Source organism: Bos taurus, chromosome 5, assembly GCF_002263795.3.
Source record: "Bos taurus isolate L1 Dominette 01449 registration number 42190680 breed Hereford chromosome 5, ARS-UCD2.0, whole genome shotgun sequence".
Classification (NCBI taxonomy): Eukaryota; Metazoa; Chordata; class Mammalia; order Artiodactyla; family Bovidae; genus Bos; species Bos taurus.
This window is the reverse complement of record NC_037332.1, coordinates 57,038,303-57,065,295: the sequence shown is the minus strand read 5'-3', so window position 1 is coordinate 57,065,295 and position 26,993 is coordinate 57,038,303. Positions and strand designations below refer to the sequence as shown.

General features: G+C 42.1%; 2 protein-coding genes across 6 annotated transcripts in view; one reads left to right on the top strand and one right to left on the bottom strand.

Moving 5' to 3' along the window:
* Positions 1 to 287: 287 nt before the first annotated feature.
* CS (citrate synthase) lies at positions 288 to 23,125 on the bottom strand. Of its 2 annotated transcripts, none has more exons than XM_010805115.3 (11): positions 17,690 to 17,783; positions 12,289 to 12,339; positions 11,553 to 11,660; positions 10,780 to 10,845; positions 10,332 to 10,463; positions 9,512 to 9,700; positions 3,651 to 3,850; positions 2,830 to 2,959; positions 2,611 to 2,712; positions 2,201 to 2,410; positions 288 to 1,896 (listed from the first exon to the last, which is right to left on the bottom strand). In XM_010805115.3, the coding sequence occupies exons 1-11, from the start codon at positions 17,747 to 17,749 to the stop codon at positions 1,726 to 1,728; spliced, it is 1,419 nt and encodes a 472-aa protein (XP_010803417.1). In that variant the 5' UTR covers positions 17,750 to 17,783; the 3' UTR covers positions 288 to 1,725.
* Positions 22,921 to 26,993, top strand: part of IL23A (interleukin 23 subunit alpha) — a 32,988-nt gene continuing 28,915 nt past the window's right edge. For 3 of the 4 annotated variants that reach the window (XM_059886294.1, XM_024991618.2, XM_059886295.1), the window contains exon 1: positions 22,921 to 24,881. The gene's annotated coding sequence lies outside the window, so the exon portion shown is untranslated. The remainder of the gene's footprint in view (positions 24,882 to 26,993) is intronic. The other variant, XM_059886293.1, reaches the window with a different exon arrangement.

The following is a 26,993-nucleotide window of genomic DNA, read 5'->3' as shown; positions in this document are numbered from 1 at the left end:
TAGTCACCTAAGCAGTTGTGAGGTCTCTAGTCCTTGAGTGTTCTACTTTACAACAGATTTAGGAAGGATGGAGGCTAAAGGTCAAGGACTTCTAACCATTAAGACAGCAGCAATCTTCTTTGGAAATCTCACAGGGAACCTGTCTTCTGATTAGGGTAAGTGAGTGCCAAACATGCCTAAAAAGAGATGCACAGGATAACGTATAACCTACTAAGTGTAGGATCTTGCTAGCCAGACTGCTTACCTCAGAATGGAGACTCTTCCAGGCCTCATTTAATAGGCTCAAACATTGTTAATAAAAACATTTATTTTGCATTTTATACAGAACAACCTGAAGTCTGCATCATGACAGTTACCCAAGGGTTTACAGACAGTATTATCCATCTCAACAGCATGGTTCTGGGGATTAGGGATCCACACAAACACAGGCAGGAGTTGCAAGGGAGGAAGGGGGGCACAGCAGGAGTGTATTTTTAATCCTTTCTTAAAAAGGCAGTAGAACCTTCTGAGTCACTTGAAACCTGTGCATATGGGGATTCTAAAACAAACAGTGTACTGTGAGCTCTTGGGGAAGGGACAGGATAAGAACCTTGATAAATAAAGGGATATTGGCTTGTGGCAGGGGATGAGGAGGGAGGTTTACTATTTTTAATGTCCTCAGCCCCAGCACCTGATAGTCAAAGGAGACCATGTCCAATCTTAAAAATCATTTCCCTGTTCAGAAAGAGGTACTAGTACTCCTGGGATCAGGCCATGAAGATATCATGCTGGTCTTTCCTAAGTCCCTGTTCTATAGCCCATAGCATATTAAAGGGGAAAAAAAAAAGGTCACAGGGTAGTGGTTTGTGTTCCAAGGAAGTAAAAACTTAGTTCACATTAAGCACTGATAAAGCCAAATAACTAGGAAAGACCACATAGTAGACAGTGCTGTATATACCTGCTGAAAAGAGGTCTCTAGGAAGGACCAAGACAGGAAGGTCCACAGCAACCTTGGCTTGAGGTGCAGCAGGTATAGAAAATCTGGAAAGAGGTGAGTATTCAAGTAATGGGGAATAGAACACTCCTAGATCTTAATTTTAATAGGATAATTTTAAAAAAGAAAAATAAAAACCAAATATTGGTTGCCAGTCAACAACAAATACCATGGCCTTTATGATCATCTGGTAGCTTAACCAAAAAAAAAAAAAAAAAAAAAGGCCACAGCATCACCCAATAGATCTTGCTAGGAAGTGTCTGTGTGCATGGGAGAAGTTAATGGGGCTTAGTACAGCTGACAATCCAACATGATTCCTATGGAAACAGAAGGGGTAGAGTCCTGGTTTGCTGGCCTATTAAAGGGTGGACAGAGTAGAACCAAAAGTTCTGAAGTGATGGCAAATTCTCTGCAACCAGCAAATTCTCTGCAATGACCTAGGGAAAGAAGAGCCAGATTCCCACTCTGAAGATGGGGGTGAGGTGAAACCTAACCCACACTACATGCATTAGTCCTGGTCATCCTACAGTTGGTGGGCAACTCACACCAGGCAGGGGAAAGGAGCTGGTCAGGGAAGAACGGGTTACTTTTCTTCTTTTAAAAATCTTAATTTATATTTTAACCTCAGACTTATCATCAGTACCTCAATACAATTTAATCTTAAGTCTTTAAAAGCCCCGAAACAAAGGTATACTTTTTTTTTTTAAAGATCCCTCACTCTCTGGTGGATAGTTTCCTCCCCATCTTCAGTTTCACCCTGACTTAGAGTCCACAAACTTCATCAGACCATCTGTGCTCATGGACTTGGGTCTTTCTAGAGGGAAGCCTAGGGCTCGGCTCCAAATGAGCTGTGCTAATACACCTAGTGCCCGTGATACCCCAAACAGGACTGTGTAGTAATTCATCTCCGTCATGCCGTAGTACTGTAAGGTAAAAGAGAAAAAAGTTGTGTTAAAGGCCCACAGGTAGTTGCATGTACAAGTCCAGGGTGATTAAAAGCCTTAACCCAATTAGCCTTAAATAGAAATGACTGGGAAAAGTATAGCAACTGCATTCTGAAAGGAAATCATCATCCCTTCCCTCCAGCCCACATGTTCTACACCACAGGCAACTTTATCAACAGGGTTAAGGAAGGAGGTGAGAGCCCTGGCTCTGACTAGGGAGTTGATTTTGTGCATGGCAGAGAACAGTAGGGTATGGTATAAATTAGAGGAAAGCAGGACTCACCTGGAGCAGCACCCCGCTGTGAGCATCTACATTGGGCCACGGATTCTTTGCCTTGCCCTGCTCTAGGAGGATATTGGGCACAATCTTGTACAGCTGAGCAACCAGCTTAAACATGGGGTCCTGAGGCAGGTGTTTCAGAGCAAACTCTCGTTGACAGGTATATCGTGGATCAGTCTTCCTTAGTACTGCATGGCCATAGCCCGGGACAACCTGCAAAGGATGGGGTTGGGGGAAAACCAGTTGTATTCTCAGGCAGAAATTTTTGTCTTTTCTAAATTCTTCAGGGCAGACAAATGGAAAAGAAATCTCCTCTAATTTAGGAAGTTATCTCATTGTTTTCTCCTTCATTCTTTCAATTTATTGAACTTTAGTCTTGGCTTCTTTCTTAGTTGCTAAGTATCTCTGCTCACCCGTCCTGAGTTGAGTGTGTTCCAGATGTAGTCTCGTAACTTCTCATCTGACACATCTTTGCCAACTTCCTTCTGAAGTTGTGTCAGCCAAACAAGCACTTCCTATGGGGAAGGTTTAGAGAATAAGAGTGTCAATGTATATGCCAGGAGAGAATGCCAGGATCAGAAACAAAAGCATGCCAGTGAGAAAAACATGGAGCAGGAGAAGAAGAGTCTTACCTGATTTGCCAGTCCATGCAGGGGCCCTGCCAGCCCATTCATGGCTGCTGCAAAGGACAAATAGGGGTCTGAAAGGGCACTGCCCACCAAGTGGCTGGTGTGGGCACTTACGTTGCCACCTTCATGGTCACTGTGGGGAAGAAAGGAGAATAAAGGCCCAGAGAAAGGGGAAAAAAGGAGGAGACTATGCTAACAGGGACCTTGCTGTTCTCTTACTGTCACATACTTGCCTAGCTATGGGTTCACACCAGCCTAGAGCCAGTCATTTATACATAAGCTCTTGTAAGAGATGTCCCAATGTATCATCAGCCTTTGTTCACTAATCCACAGAACTGGAAAGGTTACTGGTTGATGATGCCCAGCCTGTGTGCCATGCTCCCTGACTTTCACTCAAGCTTTAATAGCAATGGCCAGAAGAGGGAGCTCCTGGAAAGCCAAAGGGCTCACCTAACGCGAACAGCTAGTTCCTTTTCCTAGCTAGAAGCACTAGCTTACTCTGTGTGGTTATAGTAATTTCACTAGACCTCTTGTGCCTTTACCAGACCCCTTTCATGCTTTGTATCATTCCATACTCTGTGCTTCCATCTCCTTGCTGCCTACCACCTGTTCCCAAAAGACGAGAATGTTAAGGAGCTTTTTCTTTTTTTTCTCTTGGTGCACTGTGTAGCATGCAGGATCTCAATTCCCTGACCAGGGATTGAACCCACACCCTCTGCAGTGGACGTGCGGAGTCTTAACCACTGGACTAACAGGGAAGTCCCAAGGAGTTTCTCTTAATATTCACCACCAATCCAGCAACCTGGTGGCTGGGTCTCCCTCACCTGTGGATGGTGAGGTACAAGCGCATGAGCTCTGTGAACTGAGCGTCAGTATAGCCTAACATGTTGGTGAAATTGTGGGACCAGTCCAGCTTAGGGTCAATGGCCCCAATACTGCTGCCCTCTCGGTACAGGTTCCGGTAGATCTTTGCTGCAACACAAGGAAGCTTTGCGATCAGATCCATAGAGTCTTCATAAATCAACTGATGGGGAGAAAAGGAAAATGGAGAAAAAAGAAGAGGAATCATCAGCAAAGAAGAGTTAGGCAGGGATCGTGTCTCTTCTCCATGGACTGGGCTTTTTGGATTGATATGGATATTTGGATTATATGCTGGGTGGTTATATATGGAGTAAATAACAACAATGACCATGTAACTGAGTAACTGTTATGACCCAGGTACTGCATCAAGGGAGTTACACATGGTATCCCATGTATATTAAAATATTATTCCCAATTTTTCTCCACTCTACAAAATATATAATGACCTTCACTTTACAGAAAAGGGAACCAAACCTCAGAGCATTCAGTCAATGCCAAAGTCAGATTTCCAACCCTTACACATTTAAACATGATCTTTTCCACTATATGACTTTGCACTCAAACAATATGCTAAGACTTTAGGTTATTTAATAATTCTATGTTCCATCTTTCAAAGAAAATTTACTATATATGCTAAGGGTCAAACAGTGACATTCAATCATTAGTTATTAACAAAGGCTTCCATTTTTAAAGCATTTACTAGTAATTATAATATCGATTATTTTCAGTTTTTTCTTTTCTTACAATAGTCCTGTAAGATAACATATCCCTCATTTGTAAAAATTGGGGCACAAAGTTACCCACTCAGCTAATAAGCATCATCTAGCTTAAATTATTAACTCATGGCCATGCTTGTTTCATCTATACCCTTACTTTCCCCTCTCATCTCCCAAATTATTGAGTGAATCCCAGATATCATATATAACATGTAAATATTTAGGCATGTATCTCTAAAAGATAAAGATCCTTCATAATCAAAATCACAAAACCATTATCCCACTGAAAAAAATTTAACAAATCTTCAATATCATTAACTAATCAGTATTGAAATCCCCTCCACACCTCATTCATTGATTAAAGCTCCCCCTCATTTGTTTGTTTTACTGAAAAATAGCCCACATTACAATTGTCTGATGTCTCTGAAATAGTTTTTAATCAATTTAAGTTCCCTCTTATGCTGTCCTTTTTTTACTTTGCAATTTACTTGTGGAAAATCAGCCTCATTTGTTCTGGAGAATTTCCCTTAGTTTAGATTTTGCTGGTTATATACCTGTGATGTCATTTAACATGTCCTTCTGTCCATTTTATTTCTGACAAATTGATAAGAGATGGAGGCTTGAGCAGATTCAGGTTCAATTTTTTTTTTAGCAAGACTTTTTGATAAATAGTGCTATGTTCATTGATTAAGAGAAACATATAACATCTGGTTGTCTTTTTGTGATGTTAATGGTTTGCTCAACTTTTATGTCTCAATTTTATCTTCTCATAGGGATTTTAAGTTCCTCTAGGGAGGAACTTAGTAGTTTGTGGTTTTTTTTGGCCATGCTGCACAGCTTATGGGATCTTAGCTGACTGACCAAGGACTGAACCTGCGTCCTCTGCAGTGGAAGCAGAGTCCTAACCACTGGATTGCTAGGGAATTCCTATTTTTTCTGTTAGTAACAAAAAAATTTGGGAATTCCTTGGTGGTCCAGTGGTTAGGACTCGGTGTTTTCACTGCCAAGGCCTGGGTTCAGTTCCTGGTTGGCTTCAGTTCCTGCAAGCCATGAGGTGCAGCCAAAGAAAAAACAAAGAAATTTCTACTTTCAGTCACAGTACATAGGAACCATGGAGAAAATACTTGCTGATATTATATAGTGCTGTCCTATCAAGTTAACTGGCTAGATGTTCCTGTAAGAAGTCATGAGGTTTTAGTAGTTCTGCTGGAACAAAGAACAAAATCTATAATAAGTATCTTAAATGAGATAATCTATGTGAAGTCATCTATTACTCAAGTACTCAGCATTGAATTTTGTCAGTGCCACCAAGAGTCAATGAGAACACTGCCAAAATTAAAAAGCTACTTGAAGCAAGAAGTACTTAGCTAACACAAGTTCTCAGGAGATTACTTACATGATAATCATACTATTAAACACACCTCCTTGCAGATTTACATCCCCCAAGGAAGTAGATGTTTTCCAGAAGTATGCCTAAAGGATATGCAGATCTAAGGGACCTGGATCGATTAGCAGAATGCCAAGAACAACAAGATCCTGGGCTAGGCCAACTGGCATCTGTGGACTATGTACTAATTTTCACAATTGTTTGTGAAGTATGAATGACCGATTCATAAAGAAACTACAAAAAGATTGTTTCAACCTCTACCACTGAGGATGAAGTTTATGAAGCAGCTAGTATCAGACCAGGTCTGACACTGTGGGATCTTTACCCTGCTTTTTGTAGTGGGAAAGCTGTACTGTCAAGAGATTCAATAGATAAACACATGGACAGAGAACTCCTTATTTCTTCTTTAATAAGCTAATAAGACTGAGGTGCTACTTAGCTACTGGTACTAACTCATTCTTCATCTTTAAACCCTCAGAAGAAAAAAGGACAAAATATGCCACCACTGCATCTGCCTGGAATAAAGGTAACAAAACTGGCCACAATCATCACTGTGATCCAGCATCTCTAGGGCTAGAGAAATTCTGGCCAAGTACTTAGCAAGTAATCATTTAAAAAAATTTTTATTGGAGTATAGTTGATTTACAGTGTTGTACTACTAATAGCTATCAATCATTATTAAGAAGACACAGAAAATGAAGAGTCAGTATTAATGGTGAAGAGACCCTAGAGTGAAACAAACTCAAGTCTCAACCTGGTCTCCACCAGCTACTAGCTGCATGACCCTGGGCGTGCTACTTTATTTCTCTCATCTTCAACTTTGCCATTCAGTAAAATGAGAATAAACAGTAAGGTCTACCTCATGGGGTAGTTCTGATGATTAAATCAGATGAGTATAAGCATTCAAGCTGATGCTTTCAAGAGTTGTTTGTTAGGTGTTGGAATGACAGCTTCAAACCCTACACATACTGTTCATAGGCCTTACTAGAAAAACTTGATCTGTCAGCTACTTTGCCAATTTTACCCAATCCAACAGTATCTTAAGGCTACCTCACAGTTAAACAGCTTGTGCATCAGAGTAATCTCCTAGTCACAAGTGAAGTTAAGTCAATTATAAAAAGACCTAACTCTTTCACCTCAAGAGACTACACAGTTATCTAAAGTCATGTAAACTGCTATGGAAGGAAAGCTGTAGGCAGATCATCCATTGAGATATATGTAAAACAGCATGAACGGATAATTGTAGAAGAGACTTAGATCACATGTACTCTTTAACATAAATTTTTAAACAGAAATAACCAGTTGAATGCTGTCATGTAATTCTACTTAAGCAGAATAGTAGAATAGTGCTTCAGTGACCTTTGAGAGAGATACAAGACATGGCAGCAAAATAGCACCAAGTTCCACTAGAGCAATTACTGGAGCTAACTTTTGTTCAGTATGAACTTTATTAGACACACATCCTGAGGCTGACAGATTTATCAGTAATGCTTACAAATACTCTCAAGGTTGGTAAAGTCTTGAAATACAATCTTTACCTCAAGACAACCACCCTCAAATGACATCTCCCAAGAGGTAACAGAACAACCAACCAATACCTGTACACTGAATCGGAGGCAAGAGCAAGCAGAGAACAAGATTCATCTTCCTGATTCAATAAAGGACAGTGTGAAGCAGTGCAGCCTGTTTGGATACCTGGGAAATACCTTGTAGGTATTTACTGCAAAGTATGAAGAAGATCATGGCATCCGGTCCCACCACTTCATGGGAAATAGATGGGGAAACAGTGTCAGACTTTATTTTTCTGGGCTCCAAAATCACTCCAGGTGGTGACTGCAGCCATGAAATTAAAAGACGCTTACTCCTTGGAAGGAAAGTTATGACCAACCTAGATAGCATATTCAAAAGCAGAGACATTACTTTGCCCACAAAGGTTCATCTAGTCAAGGCTATGGTTTTTCCTGTGGTCATGTATGGAGTGAGAGTTGGACTGTGAAGAAGGCTGAGCGCCGAAGAATTGATGCTTTTGAACTGTGGTATTGGAGAAGACTCTTGAGAGTCCCTTGGACTGCAAGGAGATCCAACCAGTCCATTCTGAAGGAGATCAGCCCTGGGATTTCTTTGGAAGGAATGATGCTAAAGCTGAAACTCCAGTACTTTGGCCACCTCATGCGAAGAGTTGATTCATTGGAAAAGACCCTGATGCTGGGAGGGAATGGGGGCAAGAGGACAAGAGGACGACAGAGGATGAGATGGCTGGATGGCATCACTGACTGGATGGACATGAGTCTGAGTGAACTCTGGGAGTTGGTGATGGACAGGGAGGCCTGGTATGCTGCGATTCATGGGGTCGCAAAGAGTCGGACACGACTGAGCGACTGATCTGATCTGATCTGATCTGAGGAAGAACTCTACAATAGTCAACACAACAGCATCGTAAGTAGTAACAGGCACTCCTGAGTGGTCAATTTCTAACAAACAAGTTTTAAAAGAAATGTTGGGCTTGATTTAACTTTTTCTGTTATGGTGACCCACACAGATAACAATGACTTGAAAGAGCATTTAAAAAAAAAATGAAAAGCAATATATTCAGATTATACAACCTTCTGAATCTGCTGATTTGTGATTTCATAAATGCTTGTGGATATGTTTAGTTTGCATCATTCCTATACCTTTCTCCTCAAAGCCAACCAGACTAGTATCAATTGCAAACTTTCTCTCCTTCTTTCCCTCAATAGCACTCAATTCTGTACACAGAGCTGGCACTGAGTAAACACTGACCAATCAAATGGAGTGGGACTTGCCAAAACCCCAAGGAGATTTCATCAGACAAGTGGGCCATACTATTCTATGAATAGTATGAACTCACAGTGAACTCTTTAGGGGCCTTCTGGTCAAAAATCATTTAGTGCATCTGCTTTGCCAAAAGGGACTTTTCCATTCCTATACTACCTGTCTCTAAATAAGAAACAAACAAACAAAAAGAGATGTCCTTCTGTAGACCTAGCCAGATAAATTGTACTTTACCCAGTATTTGTGATGTATTGGAAAGAGGAGAGAAGGAAGTGTGTCCTGTGTACTAGGACAAGGCCCAACAATCTTCTCATACTCTCACTACAGAGTTCAAACTGTGAAAGTCACACTGTTTTCAGAGAATAAAGCTCATTTGCTTTTTGCATCCTCATTCCAGGATACTAACTACCCTTCCACTCCTGACAGGTATCTGGAGTGGCTTAGCCCAAACAGTGGCTGACTGCAATCGGTCCTTCCTAGACTCCAGAATTGCCTTAGGTGCCATTCTTCCAACTTAAAAAGGTTCTCATTTGAAGAAGAGGAGAAAGGATCTTTTGGGGCCAGGGTATGTCTACTCTGCGAAACCTTCCTCAGGGACCCTGCAATTAAAGTCACACCTTTTTCAATATTCCAACAGTGCTGTGTACATACCTCTATTATAGCAAGATTACTGAACTGTAATTCCTTTTTTACGTGTATATCACCCTTACTAAAGTCAATAACCTTGGTGATACAAAGCATGCTTCATTTATCTTTGTAATTTCAATAACCCATAAAAAGCAACCCTACAATAAAATTTTGTTAAATGAATCTGTGGCGTAACTCAGGGTAGTAATTTTCCTAAGAATTCTTCATTCCTTTTTCTTTCTTTGCACTCAGGTCCTTTGAATCTCTATCAAACATCAATCATCACAGCAAAGTTTCCTACCTCCCAGTACTTGGTTCGGTTGATACCCTCTGAATATGCTCGGGCAAAGGTACTTTCACTGTTGAGAGCTGTAACAGCTGCACTGAGCTGAGACATGGGGTGTAGATTAGTGGGAAAGTTGTCCAGCATGGTGACCACGTGGGAAGGCAGAGCTGCCCTCTTTGCCCACTCCTGTGAGAGCCAAGATACCTGTGAAAAGGAAGACATTGCTTATAACACTAGACAAGGAAAAAGAAGACAAATAAAAAGACAACAGGGGACTTCCCTGGTGGTCCAGTGGTTAAGAATTTGCCTTCCAATGCAGGGGACATGGAAGGGAACTATGATCCGACATGTTACTGGGCAACAAAACCCACGTGCTGCAACTGGAGAATAGAGAAGCTCATGTGCTCTAGAGCCTGTGTGCCACAACTAGAGAAAGCCTGCGCATGGCACAGCACAGCACAGCCAAAATGGAAGAAAATGAGGAAAAAAAAAAAAGACAATGAGTATTCCCTGGTGGTCCAGTGGTTAGGACTTGGCGCTTTCACTGCTGGGAGCCTGGGTTGAATCTCTGGCTGTGAGTAACTTGCAAAATGGTAACAAAGATCTTGCAAGCTGCCTGGTGTGACCAAAATAAAAAATTTAAAGAAAATGAAAAGATTGACCTCAAGTAAATAAAATCCAAGAGATTTCAATCCAGTCCACTTACAAAACAGAACTCTGCTCTGATTTCCTTCCCCTCTATAAACTACCACCCATAACCAGAATAATATTAAGTGCTTGAGATTAGAAAAAGGCAAAGGAGGGGAATGAGAAGGGCTAATGTCCTTCTGCTTACCTGTTCCTCTGTTGGGATTTGTCCAGTTACCAGCAGCCAAAATAAGCCCTCTGGCAAGGGTTCTTCGCCCCCTTTAGCCTTTGGCAGCAGTTTCTGGCATTCAGGGATGCTGTAGCCTCTAAAACGGATGCCCTTGAGGGAGAGGAGTAAGGATTACAACTCAAAAATCACATAAATTGACTGATCTCACTTTCTTCAGACCTGTCAACAAGTTACAACTTTCAAAATGTAAATCTTTAGGTAACTTACTCTTGCTTTGTACTTTTACTAGTTGATATATTTAAAAGGTAAAGTTATTTTTCAGCTATTCCATATGTACCTATTTTCACCTTCCAAAATATATAGGTATGTGCCCTATTTTGTTCTCCTCACCCTTAGTGATTTAATCCATGGTGTGCACAACTAAGTAAAGTCAGTGATTACTAGTAATCGACAGGAAGTCTCTTACCTCATCAGGATCAAGAACTGATGTTTCATATACCAATCCCTTCATGCCTCGCATGCCACCATACATCTAAAGAAAAGAGGATGTAACAAGTTGTCCAAGTAATTCAGGCAAGAGCTTGTTAGAGCTTCATGGGATCTGGGGGAGGAAATTTAGTCTCTGACTTGCAAAACTTTGGGAGATTTCTGAGTTAACTTTCTACAGAATGTAATTTTGAAAGACTGCTAACGCTGGAAATGAATTTTTTAAGTTGAGAAATCACTATCTTTAGTTAATGTTTCTGCCTGTGCTCCCTTTTGTTATTTTTTTCTCCTGCCTGCTCTTCTCCCCTCATTCCCACCAACCAAAGTAAACAGAATGGGATTGACTATATGGAAAGAAGATGGAGACCAATGGCTAAACAGTGTTAGGAAATTATCATCTGAGCTGCTGAGATTCTCAGAACTGAAGAAAAACCATCCTAAAGCTGTTCTATAAGGCCAGCTAGAGCTATGGTCTAACTGGATGATCAACTCAGAGACAGAGAACCTTGGGCCCAAAAGCTGAGGGGTTGGGAAAAGTAATAGAAACTTCATTCATCCTTTCCCATACATGAATTAGGTTAGCCTCAACTATGAAATCTGTGGAAGAGAACAGTCTAATTTCTAACAGACACCATTAGTTTCAACATTTCCCTATGTGGGGCAGAATGCTCTGAATGGTCAGTGAGGAGGGTGGTGCTTCTGCCCCAGCGTGGTGCCGAGCTCCTTTTCCAGGCAAAACCCCACAGCCCTCACCATGTCCACAGTGATCTGGCCCACCACCGTCTTGCCATGTTGCTGCCTGAAGGCCTTCACTCTGGTCTGCTCCTTAGGTATCAGATCAGCCAATATGTCTTTCAAATTCTAAAAAGAGAAGTAGAGAGGCTAAGTGATGATCAAAATATTGATTATATTTCTGCCAAGTTGATATGTTAAGACTGCTTTTTAGAATTTGGCTTTCTCTGTCAGGGAAGCCTGGTCAACTGCTCTGTACAGATGAGGGTAAAAGAATTAGGCAGACGAAGAAGGGAATGGGGAGTTGTTTAATGGGTACAGTTTCAATTTGGGAAGACAAAAATTTTGGAGATGAAAAAAAAAAAAAGTTTTGGAGATGAATAGTGATGATATTTGCACAATAATGTGAATTACTTAACTACCCCTAAACTATAAACTTGAGAACAGTCTATTTTCTAATGAATACCATAAGCTCCAGCATTTCCTTTTATGGGACAGAATGCTTTGAATAGTCGGTGAAGAGAATGGTACTTTGGTTGAAGTACATTACAGAACTACTTTTTTCCAGCCAAAATCCCACAGCCCTTATCATGTCCACAGTGATTTAGCTATCTTAAAATAGCAGTAGTAATAATGGCTATAACAAGAGTCTTGGTCACCTCCAGGAGACACTTGGGATAATGATAAAAGCCTGGATGGTAGCCCACCCCAGTGTCCAGCTGCCTCAATGATCCTCAGTCCTCTTTCCAAATCTTACCGTGGAAGAAGCACTGGCATGCCTGGCAGCAAGAACAAGACAGGATGCATTCTGCAAAAAAAACACAAAACCTTATACAACCATCCTCCTTCCTGTGATTACAATGCCTCAACCTCTCTCTTTATTTTAGCCTCTGTGGACAGTTTGACATATGAAAGCTGTATAAGGCCTTGAGCAACCTGGAAAGAATTTCCAGTCTGGAGGCAGCAGCTTCATCAGCACTCCCCGAAGAGCCTCTCCCATCACCTGGGTTCTAAGGGCTGGGCTTTGTTAGGCATGAAGGAAACGGCAGAGAGGCAGTTGTTAAAGTACCCAGTCCTTCAAAAATCTAGCTTTCCGTAGCTCTGAGGAGCCCTGAGAAAAGCAACGAGGAAACTGATCAATCCCTTAACCAGGCTGGTAATCTCTCTTCAGCACCTAGTCCTTTGGCAGCACTTCAACCTCTCCATTCTAGAAGAGTCCAGAGGGGAAAGCAACCTTTTACAACACTACCTGAAATGCTCCTGGAAAAAGCATGGAGAAGACAGGATATCTACAAAGTAACAACCAGACTGCTCAACGACAGCAATGGAAACTAGAAAACTGCTAAGTTAGCTTTAACATACTGAGAGAAATTACTAGACTTGTGTACCCAGGTGAGAAAGAAAAAACTCTTAAAGGAGGTGAAATAAAGACATTTCAGGCAAACAAAAGCTGAGAGTTTATCACTCACACACCTGTACCAAACAAATTTTTTTTTAATTGAGGTATAATTCTTGTACAGTATTCTGTCAGTCTCAGGTGTACAACATGATTCATAATTTTTTAAGGTTATATTCCATTTATAGTTATTGCCCCACTTCACTCTCCCCATTGGCACCCATTAGTTTATTCTCATATCTGTACTTTTCTTTGTTATATTCACTAGTTTTCTTTTTAAATTCCATGTAAGTGATAAACAGCATCTGTCTTTCTGACTTCCTTCACTTCACATGGTACACTCCAGGTCCATACATGTTGCTGAAAATGGTAAAATGTCATTCTTTTTTATGGCTTAGTAGTATTCTGTTGTGTATATAACACACACATCTTTATCCATTCATCTCTTGATGGACACTTAGATTGCTTCTGTATTTTGTAGCTAGGCTATATTTTTCTATATTTAGAGATAGTTTTTTCCCCCCAAGAAACACAACTTTCTATGAAGATTGCTGAGTTGCAAGAGAAAGTTCAACACTGCCTTTGAAAAAGACAACCAGTTGTACTACCAAGTTTTAAGGATTTAGCCAAGGAGGCTGACTTTTCTTCAGATTATTCTGAAGATAAGATTAGATAGTAAAAAATAAGCCCCAGGGTCCTCATCTATAAAATGGTGCTGATACCCACTAGATCCCACAGGGCTGTCTTGTGATGATTAAATTACAATGGACGTGGGAGCACTTTGCAAACTAAAGATCACACACACACACACACACACACCATGCAAGTCTATACCTCTCCTTTTGCCAAAAAGTCAGACATACTTTTTTAAGTAACTACAGTCATCCCTCGGTATTCAAGGGGGAATTGGTTCCAGGACCTCCCCACCCTCAACAGATACCACAATCTGAGGAAGCTCGAGTTTCTTACATAAACTGGTGTAGTATTTGTATATAACCTATGCATATTTTCCCATATACTTTAAGGTATCTCTAAATTACTTATAATACCTGCTACTGCTAAGTCACTTCAGTCGTGTCCGACTCTGTGCGACCCCATAAACGGCAGCCCACCAGGCTCCCCCGTCCCCGGGATTCTCCAGGCAAGAACACTGGAGTGGGTTGCCACTTCCTTCTCCAATGCACGAAAGTAAAAAGTGAAAGTGAAGTCGCTCAGTCGTGTCCAACTCTTCGATACCCCATGGACTGCAGCCTACCAGGTTCCTCTGTCCATGGGATTTTCCAGGCAAGAGTACTGGAGTGGGGGCCACTGCCTTCTCTGTTATAATACCTAAAGCAATGTAAATGCTATATAGTTGGAAGTACAAAGTAAATGCTATGCCAGTAGTCAGCACATGGCAAGTGCAAGTTTTGCTTTTTGAAACTTTCTGGAATTAAAAAAATGTGTTTGATCCACAGTTGGTTGTACCCACAGGTGCAAAACCCATGGATACAAAGGGCCGACTGTACTGTGTTGCTGTCTGATTGTGCTGGAAATCGTTTGAACTAGTGGTGGTGTATAAATTCCAAAACACCACATGCTTAAGGTGAGACTGAGTAGTGCCTGAGGCTTTTAGAATTTCATACCCCTCTTTCTGTTGGGGCAGGAGGAAGAAATGGAAAGGGAAGAGACCCTTCAGAAAACTTTATTTTAAGAAGAATCAAAAGAAAGAAAGAGAAGTCACTCAGTTGTGTCTGACTCTTTGTGACCCCTGCCAGGCTCCTCCATCCATGGGATTTCCCAGGCCAAGAATATCCAAAGCTAAATTCAGAGAACACAAGGCAAGCTAATGTGGCCTTAAAACAAAGGGGGAAGGCCTCAGATTGTTAATGAGGGCTGATTTCGACTCCTCTCATTAACTTTCTAAAGAATCTCCTCTAGCTCACTGAGGACCATTTGGGCAGAATGTACACAGCACAAATAGCTATTTAGGCTGTTCATCCTACATGGGGTGAATGGGAGTGCACCCAGCACTCAAGAAATAACTATTTCCTTTATCTTACTAGTCATCCAAAAGTGAACAAGGGAAAACCTTGAGTGGGTTCAAACTACTCTTCTACAGCACTTTCCATGTTCAAGCTATTTCATGCTCCACGGTCCCATAGATCCCCTATTATAGAAGCCCTATCTCCTGGAGACCACATCAGCACTCAGCAGACCCTTTAATTGTGGGTAGTTGGTTATGTGGGTTTGCTTTTAAAGAGGCTGTAGGGGAACATACCATCTGAGAGAAAAAAGAAGTTGAAATCTCTCCATAATGATAATTTTTTCACTTTTAAAACATCTTTAAGTTTCTATAATGGCTGGCTACTTCACTGGCAAGAGGAAGACATTATAAGAATAGTCTAAGGTTAAATCTTAGGCATAAGAAAAAAAATGTATCCAAGCTAAGCTGACAGAATGAAAGCCTGATCTTAAGATGAAAATGAAATCCTCTCAGAATGGAGGTCTCTCTTCCAGCAATATGCCTGTATGAACATAAAACAAAAACAGTTTTTTCCCCTTATAAGAGAGAACTACTAGAATCAATGAGCTTCCTTCTCCTTTTACTTCACTTAAGGTTAAAAAAAAAAAAGGAAATCAGAAAGAGAAGAGTGGAAGGTCAACTAACAAGGCTATAAGAATGCAACATCATTTAAAGGCATCAGATGGAAAGTATTACCATACTTGCACCACCAGCAAAGTCTTAATTTCCTTTGTAGAGCGTGTCTTTGCCATTTAATGAGGCACCTCAATGTAACTTGAGGAGAGCTGATCTCAACTGTCCCTAATCTCCATCTGCAACACTTCTTAGCCAGATCTCCAATTTGCAAAAATGCTAGTGTGTGAACAGCATGGCTAGGTAGCTCCAAAGTGAAGGTAGAATATTCTGTTCCTACTATACTTCTGGTTGTGTGAGCCTAGCCAAGTCATTTAATCTTTCTGTGCTTTAATTTCCTTATCTCTAAAATGTAAACAATCTACCTGAAAAAGAATTCAGAGTAAAGATAGTAAAGATGATCCAAGATCTTGGAAAAAGAATAGAGGCACTGACCAACACACTATAAATGTTTAACAACAAACTAAAGAACAAACAGATAAACAATAAAGTTTAAGTTTAGTTGTGTTCAACTCTCTGCGACTCCTGGACTATAGCCTACCAGGCTCCTCTGTCCATGGGATTTTCCAGGCAAGAATACTGGAGTGGGTTGCCATTTCCTTCTCCAGAGGATCTTCCCTACCCAGGGATCAAACCCGGGTCTCCCACATTGTAGGCAGACGTTTACCATCTGAGCCACCAGGAAAGTTAAACAGATAAACAATACAATAACTTAAATAAAAAATACACTAGAAGGAATCAATAGCAGAATAAGTGACACAGAAGAAACAGATAAGTGAGCCTGAAGACATGAATGAAAAAAAAAGAAATGAGGACAGTCTGAGGCCTCTGAGACAATATTAAATGCACAAACATCCACATTACACAGGTCCCAGAAGGAGGAGAGAGAGAGGACCTGAGAAAATATTTGTAAAATGGAAATAACTGAACCCACCTCAAAGCACTGCTAGGAGGATGAATTAAGTCAATATTTATGAAGCACTTACAATCATGCCTGGCACACAGCACCAAGTGCTGTATATTTGTTATTTAATAAATATAGAAAATTAAATAGTATGGCTACTTTCCAGCACTCTTCAATGTCAAGTTTAGTCATATTTTAGCTCACCCTGCAGCCTAGGGGGGGGAAAAAAACTAAAGAAATATAAAGGATTTTAAAAACAATCAATATGGATAGAATATTGGAAAAAATTCAGGTTAGGATAACTACCTAATGATGTAGAAGACAGAGCACATGGCTTGGAATTAGGAAAGGAAATCTGGGTTCCAGTCCCAGCTCCATTACTAAATAACTGAGACATCTAAAGCAAAACTACTACTGTTTCCCTTGCCCTCTCCACTTCTAGGATAACACTCAAGCTACTTGGCTCCAAAGTCTGATCCTAAGGTTCCAACAAGGACATATATATAAAGGTACATAAAAACCTTGCTATTTAAAAAACATGACTGCCTGGCCAGCAATATTACCATTACCTGGAGCTTGTCAGAAATGCAGAATCTTGGGTTTCACCTCAGACCTACTGAATCCAAATCTGTAGTTTAACAAACTCACTAGGTTGATTCCTATCGACAGTAAAGTTTGAGAAACATCCATGATTTAAAGTGTTAAGCAAGGAAGCAGAGGGGAGAACACCAAGAGTCTAGGATGTGGTGTTATTAAGAGTCAAGTCCTAAATTCAGGTCCCGCTACTATCCTGCTGTGTTACCATGGCTCTAAGACCTAACTTCTAGTTTCAATTTTGACATCTCAAAATTGGTAATAAAGCCAATTTCAGGGTAGACAAGTGGACTACATGAAATAATTTGCATGAAAGCATCTAGAACAAAGCCTTCTGCATAGCTGAGATCAGTAAACATGTTTCTTAGTTATGTGTTGGCTTATTACCTACCAACTTGTGTCACAACTCTCTTATGGAGCTGGATCCCAGGAAAGAGACAGTCAAGTCTGAGGAAGGGGTGAGTGAATAATTCCCTGTAGTTGAAGAACAGGAAATAAAGCCCCAACTTTCTGAAGGGCTTCCTGACCAAGCGAAGAGTCTCAGGGAGAGGAAACAAATTTAACTAACTATAATCTAATCTACCAGCAGGAGGTGTTAGAGGGCTGTCATACCTTAGGCTACATACCTCATCTCTTCTACCTCCTGGCTGCCAGTGAAAGCTGCTAAATGGCTTTGTACAGTGCATTCAGGCTATACTCACAGATAGAACAGGCCAGCTTACAAATCTCTGAGTCATCCCCGAACTTTCAACTCCTAGCCCCTCCCCCCAATTCTGGAGGTGTGGCAACTGAGCTTCGGCTTCTGGTTACATGCCACGTGTGGAGTCATTCTACAGGAAAGGCGGCTGTCAGGTGAATCGGAATCATCTGCCTCAGTAGGTCAGCTGCTTCATGGGGAGAGACAGTAAGAGCTACTTCCAAAGACAAGGGCCAGGCTTACAGCTTCTGTCTGCCAGAATTCTCTACAGGGTGGTGGGAATTACCATCACTAAAAGGCTTTTTCAAATCCCACATGCTGCCATCCCATGCCAATAACTTTTAGTGAGCTGGTTATTACTGATAGAAATGGGCTGCAGCTGTCAAATGTGCTATGCTAGGATGGAAAAATACAATTAAGGGAACCTCTATCTTAAAAGGCCAAGGGAGGAAAAGGACAAATAAAACATGCAGGAAATTCTGCCAAAGATTTGCTTATAATACTTTAGGGTATTGGCCAAGTCCCTTAACAAAAATCAATTAAAACTACTCCCTTCTCCCCCAGATTCTGCAAACAGTAGAATCCCATTTGGATAAGCACTTACTTAATAATGTAGTTACTTCTCTCTTATTCCTCTTAGCCTATTATCATCATTGATCTATATCTAGGACCCTTACTCTACAAGGGAAAAGCCAAATTTCCTTCAATACTCCATCAAACACATTCAGAACATGTCCTGGCACATATCCAGGAGCTCCAACATCAAATTTGTGAGCCTACAAACTACTGTGTATAAAATAAATAGGCTACAAGGATATGTTGTATAGTATAGGGAACATAGCCAATACATAATAATATTTATAAGTGGATTATAATCTACAAAATTGTGAATCACCATGTTGTACACCTGAAATACTGTAAATAATCTACACCTCAATTTAAAAATTAATTAAAAAAAAAACTTGTGAGAGATGCTCCTGATTTTATTAGCACCCTTGTCCAGTAACAAAAGATCAGAGCTTGCCAAGCCAGCAGAACTGGCTTAGTTGATGAAACAACACAATTCTCTAATAACTGCAAGAAAAAGCTTGTGCTATGAAGGCTTCCAGTGCAGAAGAAACAACTTACATTAAGTAAAAACGAACACACGCAGGACAAAGACTCCTCTCTCCCCAGAACCAGGTCAGAGAACTAAAGCCATTTAACATCTGTGTTTCACAAGGGTAATACTGGAAGTCTATCCGCACTACTTGGTCAGGCCACTTAATAGCCTGAGCAGAGAAATCTTTAGATTTCGTACTCTGATGCCCTTCATACTCATAAGAATTTCCTTAATAATTCTGCCCAACTCCCATTGTCTAACAGACCCTTCTCTAAAGGTTCGCTGATTATTCAATGAAGAAGACTGCAAAGGACACCAATTCAGCCTCAGGAAAGAATTGAGTCCTAATTTTTCTTTTAGAGAAATTCTTACTGTTCTTTAATAGTTGCTAAACACCTATCTAGAGAAAATAGTCTAAAACAGACTACAGCTACTTTTGAAGTCATTTAAAAATAATCACTAGTTAGGGACTACCTTGGTGGTCCAGTGGTTAAGAATTTGCCTTGCAATACAGAGGACGCAAGTTCAATCCCTGGTTGAGGAACTAAGATCCCATTTGTCAAGGAGCAACTAAGCTCATGTGACACAGCTAGAGAATCTGTGCTAGATTCTGTGTAGTGCAATTAAGACCCGATGCAATCAACTAAATACATATTTAAAAAATCACTAATTAAAAAAAAAAAGCTCAACACACACACACATATATATTAAATATAGTTACAAGCAAAAAGGACTGCATGTGGCTTTATTGGCCCAACAGGAGGGGATCACCAAGCAGTCAACTGAGACACTTGAAAAAAATACAAATTTCCAGATCCACCCCACCTCTGCTGAACCAGAATCTGCATATAGGATTCATAAACGTGCAAGGTAAACAAGCCACCCCAGGCGATGATGCTCACTGTGAACTTACTTACAGATCTTTTAAAATGATAACATGTTAAAAGAAACAGGAATTCAGGCAATTTCAGGAAAGAACTGAAAAACAGATCCTAAGATCTGCTGCTAAAGTTGTCTCTCTACTGGTTTTAATTTCACTCAAATCCTATTCAACTCTATTACATAAGGCACCAAAAACAGGGCAGAAGGAATTACTCTGTGGCTTTAGGAAGCTCCACCAAGTCTGGTTTCCCGCCTTCTGCCCACTTGGAGTGTCAGCCTTCCCTTCTGATCACCTGCTTAATCCCTGCTTATCTCAATGCCTCCCCACACCCATGTATTCAAGGGCTATCAATCTAAAGACCACCAGGAAGAACAAATACAATCACTCCACCACTAGCACAGGATGAGGCATCACTCTTCACTGTTCATCTTTGATTCATCTTGTAAGCCATCAGGCAGTTGCCATCACTTTGGGTAGCAGAGAATCAAAGAAGTTCGAGAGTTTGCCCTTAACACGCTTTGGGCTTTAAGCTTAACTAATATTTCAAAGGACAAAACTGACTCAATTGTGTAGAACCCATTTTCAGGCTTGAATTTACAGAAGAGATGTGTAGGGGTGTGGGCTTGCTGTAAAGTGTCTTGAAAAAGTCTAGAAATAATCTAGAAACACTTTTGGATTGACTTAACTAAAGTTATCAAACAGCTTAGAGGAATAATTCTCAAAGATATAAGAAGTAGGGCTGTCTGTCACTTTGGTATTAAGAATGCAGAAGTTAATTGGTGGATCTACTCTAATTCCCAACTCAGATCACCTATGAAAAGACAGCACAAAGCGAAGGCACCCACAGCTAATACTAAAGCCATTGCTTACTAGAAATTCGTTCAGATAAACAAGAAGTCAAATAACCTTAAGGCTCTGAATGAGGTGGTCTCTTCAACTCAGGTGCTAAATTACCTGACAGTGGGCAGGGTGGAACAACAGAACAATGATTAGCATTTGTGTCTCCTAGCAAGGTTAAACAGAGAAGGCAATGGCACTCCACTCCAGTACTTTTGCCTAGAAAATCCCATGGACGGAGAAGCTTGGTAAGCTGCAGTCCATGGGGTCGATAGAGTCAGACACGACTGAGCGACTTCCCTTTCACTTTTCACTTTCATACGTTGGAGAAGGAAATGGCAACCCACTCCAGTGTTCTTACCTGGAGAATCCCAGGGATGGGGGAGCCTGGTGGGCTGCCATCTATGGGATGGCACAGAGTCGGACACACTGAAGCGACTTAGCAGCACTAGCAGCAGCAAGGTTAAAAAGTTTTCTCAGAAAAGTGAATTACACCTGACTTTGAGAATCAAAGTAGTAGGCACTATTTTTGCCTTCTAAAGTCTACCTTAATAGCGAAGGAAAAACAGCACCATTAAGCTGTAGGCTAATCTGGAAAGTTCAGGCAGGTGCTAGCAATGCTGTCAGATTGAAAGACTTCTTGGTATTCTGGCTATACTGCTTACATCTCAGGAAGTTTCCACTGCTTGGTCTGTTGAGCTTTGTTATAAAGGTTGAAAGCCTTCTAAGGGCTTCCAATATACAGGTTTCTAGGATCCTCAGGTCCAACAGGAAAGTAAACAAAACAATAATGATCACTACAATTAGGTTGCCTTGTCAATTCAAAAACTTTCTGAGTTTCTTTCCCCAGAGGTTTAAGAGAAAAACTAAATTCAAATGTAAATTCCAAAGGCAGTTTCAAACTGTAGAGTTAGCAGCTCTGGAATGAGCTAATTATAGTATCTCCTATTCTGCCAAAACACTATCCAGAACTTGCTTCATTTCCCAAGAGGTTTCCTTTCCCTGTTCCCTGGTAGTGGAAGGAACTACCATCAAGTAAGACAAGTATCTCCTAAATGGCCAGCCTCCACCTTGCTGCTGCTGCTGCTGCTGAGTACCTGGAAAAACCTGTAAATGCTACAGGCTTTACTTTATCTGCCAACCATTCAAGATAACACACTGTAAGCCAAAACCTTTCTAGGCTTTTCCTTTCCTCCCCTTAGGTGCTGGCAGCTTTAATTTGTCTGCAGAAGAAAAAAGTGTAAGTTCTTTGCAAGAGTCAAGGTCACTTGTGGGACTGTCCCTGCTTGGATTAGAAGGCTGGGACCCCTCAGCACACCAGTCTTTCTGTTTAAAGGACCCAGTTACCCAGAGACAAAAGTAATTTTGGCAATATGAAATTGAAGACATTGTGTAAGCAACAATATTCCTTATGATCCCAACAACAACAAAAGTCAAATAAAGGGCCCCCCATGGGACTTCCCTGGTGGCTTAGACTCCACGCTCCCAATGCAGAGGGCCTGGATTCCATCCCTGGTCAGAGAACTAGATTCCGTGTGCTGCAGCCAAATAAATTTTTAAAAAGTAAAAGGGCCCCCCAAAAGAGGAACCTTTCTTGGGTAGAACATATTTAAAAGCAATAGTAAAACTTAAGTGAGCAAGTAGTAGGACGTAACCTTGGAATTACTATCTCCCGCCCAGTTATCTTCACTTATCAGCCTGCAGTTTATAGGAACAAGTTTTCCTCAATCACATGCGATAATCATGCAGAAGGTTCTACACAAGCCCTCCACCCCACCCAAGCTCCTCCTACATAGAGTAACTGCAAAAGTCCCAAGGACAAAGAGGACCCGAGTCGCATTCCTCCAGAAGGAACTGCTATGCTTGGTCACTAAAGGCTTAAATCACTGGGCTGGAGAAATGGAAGCCGGCAGTTCTGAAACTGACAAGGACCTCTCTACCCAGTCGAAGCTGAAATTAGCCACGGCTCCAGCTCCGGCCCAGGATAGAGTGAGCACGTCTGCTCACCCTTGCCACTTCTCTTAGCCAGCCCTTTCTTCCAAACAGGCTCTTTCCCTAATCCCAGTGGAATACATCTATGTTCTTCACTCCTTTTTCCAAGGCCAAGCACCCCCGCCTCTTCTACCCTTGACACGCGGGGTGACAGCTCGGTACGGCCTCCCCACCGGCCCAAGACCTCAGGCCAGGGCGGGCAGTACTCACTTCACCCGCAGTGGGCCGGAAGGCACATAGCCCTGGGAGCTCCAAGCAGAGCAGGCGGCCAGCCAAGCGCAGGGCCCCTTTAAGACGCGCTGGGGTGCGCCTGGGTAGGGGAGGGAGACCCCGGGCTTGAGGGCCTGCAGTCGCCTCAGCCCCACCCTGGAACCGCGCGGTCCTTCCTAGATGCTCACCTTAGCTCCGAATAGCCGGGCGGCCGCAGTGAGTAAAGCCATGGCGGGCGAACTCGGGGATCTGTCAGGGAGGGAAGAAGGGAAGAGAGCTGCGGCAGGAACGGGAGGCGCCGCTGCTGCACCAGAGGCCGCGGGGACGAGGGGAACAAGGTTGAAAGGAGGAGGCTGAGGGAAAGAGTAGATGAGCCGGCGGCGGCGCCCAGCCCGGGGTCCTCGGTGAGGCCCCGCCTACCGCCCGGAACCCGCTCCCGCCCCCTCTCAGGGGACACGCCTCGAGCTCGGCCATTGGTCCAGTGTGCGTGGGGGGGCGGGTCCTAAGCCATTGACAGCAGTTGTGGCGGGGAGGATTGGACCGTTCCAGGTGGGCTAATTGAGGGTGGATGGGCGGGGAGAAGCGTGTAGGTGGTTAAGTATGTGCCTGAGAACTCAGTTAACTTCCTTCTTAGGCTTTTCCCCTTGCCCTTAACACGTTTAGGGTTAACTGTAAGGTGGCTGTTAGAAAAAAAAGCTCCAAGGCCTTTGACCTTTGAAAGGTCCTCCGAAGCCAACCCCTTAATATCACGGCAACTGATCCTACTCCATTGGCATGCTTTCTTGATCAATGTCATTGGTTAATGACTTAATGGCCATAGAGGTGACATCATGTGGACACAGGCTATGATGCCAGAATTAGCTACTTGGAAATCATTTGAGGTAAGCAGAAGGCGTGGTATTACAGATACCAACAGATCCCAAAATGTGGAGAAGGAAAGCAAAGGCAGGAACCTGAATATCGGGTGGTCTTCGCCAGCTGTCAGTTCTGTGATTAGTGCTAGGAAACCCAAGTCTTACGAAGTATTATTTGCTTAGTCGTGTCCTATTCTTTGTGACTCTATGGACTATAGCCCGCCAGGCTCCTCTGTCCATGGAATTCTCCAGGCAAGAATTATGGAGTGGGTTGGCATTCCCTCCTCCAGGGGATCCTCCTGACCCGGGGATCAGAACCCAGGTCTCCTGCGTCACAGGCCGATTCCTTACCATCCGAGTATCAGACAAAGCAACTCCTACAAAGGCCCCCTTAATGTGAGGGCTTCCAGAGCGGTCCAGAGCCTCTGGGTCCTGGGCGTTAGTCTCATTGCCACTCCAGTCACATAATCCCACACAACCAGTCCATACCACATATAACCAAAAGATCAGGAGCTGCAGAACAACCCTTCACCCAAAATCACCTCCTTTTTTGTTACATCACTCCTGTTACTCTCATAGGGCCTCTGGGCCTTTACACGTATTTGTCTGTCTTCTATATACTCTTATCCTGTGCTCCCCAGAGACCGTTAAATGAACCATGGCACTGAAGTGATCTTCTATATCATTCTTGACTAATTATTCTGGGTAGACAAGAACTTAGAACCTTTCTACCTCTATAAACTATCACTGTCATTGACCCAAGGGCAGAGAGGAACTGACCTACACCCAGATGAACAGTCCTTTTATCTCCTTACATAGAAGTAACAAAGTTCAGAGGTCTCAGTACCATCTAAGCCAGGTTTAGCTAGATCTCATTTATAAAGAACCTAGTTTATAGCTTGAACTTGGAAAGAGAGAAAGAAAAGTCATTTTCTCTTGCCAGATTTCTTTATACTTAGCTTTACACCTACCAAGCAATGCTTCTTTGGCTTGGGGATCAGATCCTAGGAAAGAACTTCATAAATAGTGCCCCAGAGGAGCACTGAACTTAGCTATCTCCTCAGTGACTTCAAAGCTCCACTGATCAATACTTGCTCCCAATTTAGCATCTCACAGAGGATTTCCTCCTAACCCTAGAATAGTTTGACCTAGTTTCTTCTCTCTGGTTAATCATCCACAGAGACTAGCCTGCAGACCAGAGGACTGAACTCTAGTGCCCGGACAGACAGAAGGCATTCTTAGGGTGAGTCTACCAAAAGGATAATTACTGAGTGGCCATGAGGGTAACCTGTTCTGGAACTCTAATGATGAGAGGAAGGGTGGGGAATAATAATACTTACAGTGTCCTGGAGCCTAGTGTCATGAGGCCTTTATGGACTTGTTAGGGGAAACACACTGACTGAAACTGCCCACCCTGGCCAGGCACCATAGTAACTATTTGCGTGAGTTATTTTATGACAGGAGGTCCTACTAAGGAACACGGAACTAATAAGCCCATCACCAACCAGAAGAGTTCAGGAAAGATTAAGAGGAGACACCACATGTCCTACCACCTCCCAGAATCCTTCTTGCTGGCATCCATCTTGGCTGAGCAATGCGTGTGCCACCAAGATGAACCCTGAGTCAGAATGATTGTCCAAAGACAAGCCAGAAACTAACCCCATCACCATAAAACCTGAGACTTTGAGCCACGTGGCAGAGTAATTCTCCTGGGTCCCCTTACCCTACTGTTCTCCACCCAGGTACCCAATCCCAATAAAGTCTCTTGCTTTGTCAGCATGTGTGTCTCCTCAGACAATTCATTTCTGAATATTAGACAAGAGACACTTTTTGGGCCCTGGAAACAGTCCACCTTCCTGCAACCGACTTATTTTAAGGTTGTTCAGTCCTGACATCCATTGCTATAAGATCAATGGGAAAACCCAGGGATCAAAGGGACTGAATGGTATTTTTCAGTAACTGGCTTAGAGTCTTTTCTCTGAAGCTATCTGGGATCTGGGGAGGTGGGGAAAAAAGTTAAAGGAGAAGGATTAGCATGAATAAAGCAGCCAAGTGAATTATAGGTCCAAATACAGCTACATGTCTGAAAAACTGGAGGGGACAAGGGAGAGAAGACAGAATTGAGGTCATCTTGACCTTGGGAATGACCTCTTTAAAATGGACAAGGGCAATAGTGCCCTCTGGTGGCCAAGGATAAGTAGAAAAATACACCCTAAAAATTCATCAGTAAACCAAACTGCAGAAAAACATCTACTTCTGCTTCATTGACTATGCTAAAGCCTTTGACTGTATGGATCACGACAAACTGTGGAAAATTCTTAAAGATATGGGAATACCAGAACACATTACCTGCCTCCTGAGAAATCTGTATGCAGGTTAAGAAGAAACAGTTAGGACCAGACAGAACAACAGACTGGTTCCAAATTGGGAAAGGACTACGTCAAGGCTGTATATCGTCACTCTGCTTATTTAACTTATATACAGAGTACATCATGAAAAACGCTGGACTGGATAAAGCATAAGCTGGAATCAAGATTGCAGGGAGAAATATCAACAACCTCAGATATGAAGATGACACCACCCTTATGGCAGAACGCAAAGAGGATCTAAAGAGCCTCTTGATGAAAGGGAAAAAGGGGAGTAAAAAAGTTGGCTTAAAACTCAACTTTCAAAAAACTAAGATCATGGCATCTGGTCCCATCACTTCATGGAAAATAGATGAGAAACAATGAAAACAGTGACAGACTTTATTTTCTTGGGCTCCAAAAATCATTGCAGATGGTGACTGCAGCCATGAAATTAAAAGATGTTTCCTCCTTGGAAGAAAAGCTGTGACAAACCTAGACAGCATATTAAAAAGCAGAGACATTACTTTATCGACAAAGGTCTGTATAGTCAAAGCTATGGTTTTTCCAGTAGTCACTTATGGATGTGAGAGGTGGACCATAAAGAAATCTAAGTGCTGAAGAATTGATGCTTTTGAACTGTGGTGTTGAAGAAGACTCTTGAAAGTCCCTCAAGAGTCTGCAAGGAGATCCAACCAGTCCATCCTAAAGGAAATCAGGCCTGAATATTCATTGGTAGGATTGATGCTAAAGCTGAAACTCCAATACTTTGGCCACTTGACGGGAAGAACTGACTCATTGGAAAAGACCCTGATGCTGGGAAAGATTGAAGGCAGGAGAAGGGACAACAGATGATGAGATGGTTGGATGGCATCACTGACTCAATGGACGAGTTTGAGCAAGCTCCAGGAATTGGTGATGGACAGGGAAGCCTGGTGTACTACAGTGCATGGGGTCGCAAAGAGTTGGACACGAATCAACAACTGAACTGAACTGAAACCAAACTCCTT

Bases quoted from the DNA above. Each gene is read 5' to 3' on its own strand.
- CS (XM_010805115.3), bottom strand. From the start codon at position 17,749: ATGCACTGTACAAAGCCATTTAGCAGCTTTCACTGGCAGCCAGGAGGT. The intron at 10,846-11,552 runs GTGAGGGCTGTG...TCTTTTCTTTAG, and splicing joins GCCAGATCACTGTGGACATG to ATGTATGGTGGCATGCGAGG. The intron at 3,851-9,511 runs GTAGGAAACTTT...TCTCCCCATCAG, and splicing joins ACCGAACCAAGTACTGGGAG to TTGATTTATGAAGACTCTAT.